This window comes from Beauveria bassiana (genome assembly GCF_000280675.1).
Source record: "Beauveria bassiana ARSEF 2860 unplaced genomic scaffold BBA_S00069, whole genome shotgun sequence".
Classification (NCBI taxonomy): Eukaryota; Fungi; Ascomycota; class Sordariomycetes; order Hypocreales; family Cordycipitaceae; genus Beauveria; species Beauveria bassiana.
The window spans coordinates 35,523-39,505 of NW_007930904.1; the positions used below are offsets into that span (position 1 = coordinate 35,523).

The window sequence follows — 3,983 nt, forward strand, 5'->3', positions numbered from 1 at the left end:
TCAAAAATCAAAAAAAACGGAATCCCGAGAGAAAAATCCCAATGACAAAACTCTGGCACTTCTATCCCACTCACTGCCAGAATTCAAGGGTAGCGCAAGGCTATCAAATTGACTTAGATCTAAAGCCAAATTTGATTTGTTTTATTGATTTGCGAGTCTATGCTAGCAAAGAGTGCTTTCCTAAGTATTCATCTCTTTCTACGCTGCCTGTGACTTTTCTTCCTTGTTCTCACAAATGTTCTTAACGTCGGCAGTAAGAGTGCTTCCCTGAGTATCCGTAGTCACTTTCTGCTCCGTCTGTGGCTTATCTTCCTTTTTTGGCTTGCAGGAACTGCCTGCACCGACCATGAGAATAGGACGTTGACGGCAGATATATCCGTCGCCACATTCGCTATCAGCATTGCAGTTCTTGTTGATAACGTTCAGGCAGGTGAGCAATTCTTCATCTACCTTGCCTTCCTTCTCGCATTCCCTCTTCTTTAAGTCGCAGCCAGACGTAGGGTGAATTTCAGTAGCGGCCGTAGACCACCCACGCTCCTTGCAAATTGACTCGATCTTGTTAGCGGAGGCGTATTGTCGGGGACTGTGGACAGGCCCGGCTATAGCTAGCCCGACACAGATAACGAAAATATTGAGGTACTTCATCTTGTTGAGCTGTGATGTATTCGGTGGGAGCGAACGTAGGTTTGGTGAGTAGTGTGAAAAGAAGATGTTTCTTGGATATTTAAGTTAAGGTAGTTTACTTACTCTAAATACTAAGCATAGGAAGTCCTTACTAAGCACTTATAAGAATTGTAATTCAGTAGTAAAGGGTAGATTATGCGTCTATTTATGCCCTGAGTCATGTTACAAGCTATATATGCTAAGTCCTATCGTGTCTTATTATACCTTAAACAATAAGTAAATCATGGCTAGAAAAGTCATGACTTGCAACTAACCAGCTTGATCAAGCTAAGTGGGCTATACTTGGACTGTTACTACTCGTAGGCTACTTATACAATGATGGCTTATTCTAACTTACGATCGGTCTATTACTTAGGAATAGTAGTAGTAGAAGTGTATTTTTTTCGTCCAGTAGGCCGCTCAGATTCCCTAACAAGAGGCATAGGACTACAAATCTGTCGACATTACATATAAGTTGGTCGAATTAGAGTCCTAGTGGGGCTGCCTGGGTTAGCTCCCCCATCACGCTCTCTCTAACGTAACAAACTATCATCCAGCATGGTATTAGCTCAAAGGCACCCACGTCCAGACTCTTCGTCCGTCAACGGCCGTGGAATGTACGAAAAAGAGTCGCAAGAGTCGCCGTTTTGTGGTGGGGCCAGGAGAAAACCCTCTACAGGGGCTGCACACTAGAACTCTCAATTGGCAGTTGGTGCTAACATCTAAAGCAATAGAGTCGGTTTGATAGGTTGTCCAAGCATAATAGCTAATGCGTCAGGTAAAAGCAGACAACTGCAATGTGTTTGAAAGTTAACCGTGAGCCCAAAATCTATCATTGCTCGCTAGTTTTTAGGCATGATATTGAACTTCATGCAAAGAACATATTACAAGACATAGACTAATAGAACTGAATCATGAGTTAGCTATCGTAACGGATACCTTCACTGCGACTTATCATGCCATATTCCATCTGATATCGTCTGAGTGGGTACTACTGGCCAATCAAATTGACCAAGTCTGACTTGGCAACACAACTTCCAGCGCGTGGGGGTCATACGAGATGTTGCGATTGCTTTCAAGAGGTCTGTGCTGAATCGGTTGAATACTTTGCTTTGTGAAAGGGAAAGATAGTCGCGCAAGCATGATTCAGAGCCGCGTCTAGGCTTTGATAATGGTCTGACTCCGGGGTTGCCGGTCCGCGTCAGCCGTTACTCACTTATGGATGAGGGTATTATATCCGGTTATACCGCCAGGACAGGAAGCGCTGAAACTGACCGTGCTATCGAAAACGTCACGCCATCGTGGAGCAGCATCGTCTACGGTGTTGCGTCAGCAAAAGTCTGGTACCTATATAGTATGGCCGCCAAGTATACACTTACTTACAGTATTATAGACACTAAAGCCTACCATTGAGGCCCAGCAATACCGCCACCAATACTTTGTCGAGTTTGCCCAGAATGTCCCAAATAATCAGCGCTTACACATCCGCACCTGGAGGGCCCCAGAGTGTGTTGTTGTGTTCAGGCACAGTAGTCTCGTTAATGTAGCCTTTCCCGCGTCTTTCTTCGTTGAGCACAAGACTGACGAGCGCAACGCTTCTACATCAGGTCGAAGGCCTGGGCCAGCCAGGATGAAGCGTTGTAATTGAGGGCGCGAGACGCAACCAAGCGGGCTTTTGTGGCAGGCTTTGTCGCAGATTGAAGGTATATGTTGGCTACTAGGGGTATTACTTACGCCTTGGAGCCGCCATTGCTGGACCCTCTTAGGTCTCTGTGGTCGAGTGGTCTACCGAGCAGCCCACGTTACAGCTTTTGACCTGTGCTGTAATACAGCTACTTCAATCGGCCGCGGGACAGGGCGCTCCTCAGCAGAACAAGCCTGCTCCCCAGAAGACCCAGCAGGAGCGCGCCAGGGAAGCTCAGCAACTTTTCTCGCAGTGCAGGGGTGAGCAGACTTCCAAATAAACAAATCAACTTAAATCTGGCTCCGGATATAGTGTAATTTGGAATCAGAAAAGTTTAATCTGATTTAATTTGATTTGCCTGCTTGTTGATTTGATTTATTTAACTCATTCAGCTTATTTGTACCTTTAGTCCCTTAGATACATTATAGTCTCGACACCTGGTCTTCTCTAAACCAGCGTGGCCTTCTAGCTATTGTGGCCTACTTCATCGACGATACAAGCAGGCAGCCGCGCAAGGCTTTGCTTGCTCTACGGGAGCTCAAAGGTACGCCCAGTGGCGTGTCTCTGGTAGAGATCTTCACCGAAGTTATTGATCCGTATAGAGTGCGCGATAAGATTAGATTCTTTACCTTAGTATTAACACTTTGCTGCGTACTCTCGCAAACACCTTCGACTCTGACCTAGCTTACCGCCGGCTGCGCTGGCATGGGCATGTCAACAATCTGACCGTGCAGGCATTCTTATTTAGGAAGAACGAGGATGCCTCCGACGAGGCAATGCGTCAGGTAACACTCCTATCCCACGGAGAGCATGACGGTCTGGGCAAGAGGGACACAACCTGGTGGTATGGATTCGCTCATCAACGCAACGTTATCAGGCTTTTGTGCAGGCAACCGGACGTATAATCCCGCAATTCGATAAGATAGAACTCATGGTACTATATGATCTATGTTGCTTTTAGCCTACGCAAGGAGGTCAACAAATTTATCAACGACAGATGTTTTAACGATATTCAACTTAATTAGTTTCATCCTAAGTCCTAGCAGGAGCTACAGGAGCTACACTCTTTTCTAGAGCCATATTACAAAGTAACTAAAGACAATTAGTGGGATAAGTCTTTGTTAGATCAAGTAATTTGCTCTATGGACTTTTTATCACACACTACAAGGCTACTATACAGCGGTACCGCGGCAACGTTACTATGGCTGAACGAATCCGGACGAGTTGGTATCAATTCGACGGTTACTACACCCGAACTGATAATAGCCCGGCCTACACAGCTGCTATTCTACTTCACCCTAGCCTCCGGATGGCGCATATGACAGAAGCGTGGAAAGATTAAGCTTAATAGATCAAACCGGCGATTCGAGCTCTGCGTACGCTCTAGGAGGGCTTTAAGCGGAAGAAAGAGCCTGAAGTAAAAGAAGACTTATTTGCTTACGAGGCGAATGAGGAATGAATCTATTAAACGTCATCGACTGACGATGAGCTCGGTCGGTTCATCAAAGGGCCCGCTCTACCAATTGGAGCATCCTCTGCCCTTTCTTAGTGGCTTGAGCCCACGCAACAAACCTCTTATCTCTTTGCCCTTGGTATTTCTCTTCTATACCAGCGATGTCGGCCGAGGCCGAGAGGG

The 3,983-nt window shown here is 46.1% G+C and overlaps 1 protein-coding gene across 1 annotated transcript; it reads right to left on the reverse strand.

The window, feature by feature from the left end:
- Positions 1-198: 198 nt before the first annotated feature.
- On the reverse strand, positions 199-645 carry BBA_09817 (uncharacterized protein; the record flags this gene model as incomplete). Its single annotated transcript, XM_008604914.1, has 1 exon — positions 199-645. One exon carries the CDS (start codon positions 643-645, stop codon positions 199-201), a length of 447 nt encoding a protein of 148 aa, XP_008603136.1.
- Positions 646-3,983: the final 3,338 nt, after the last annotated feature.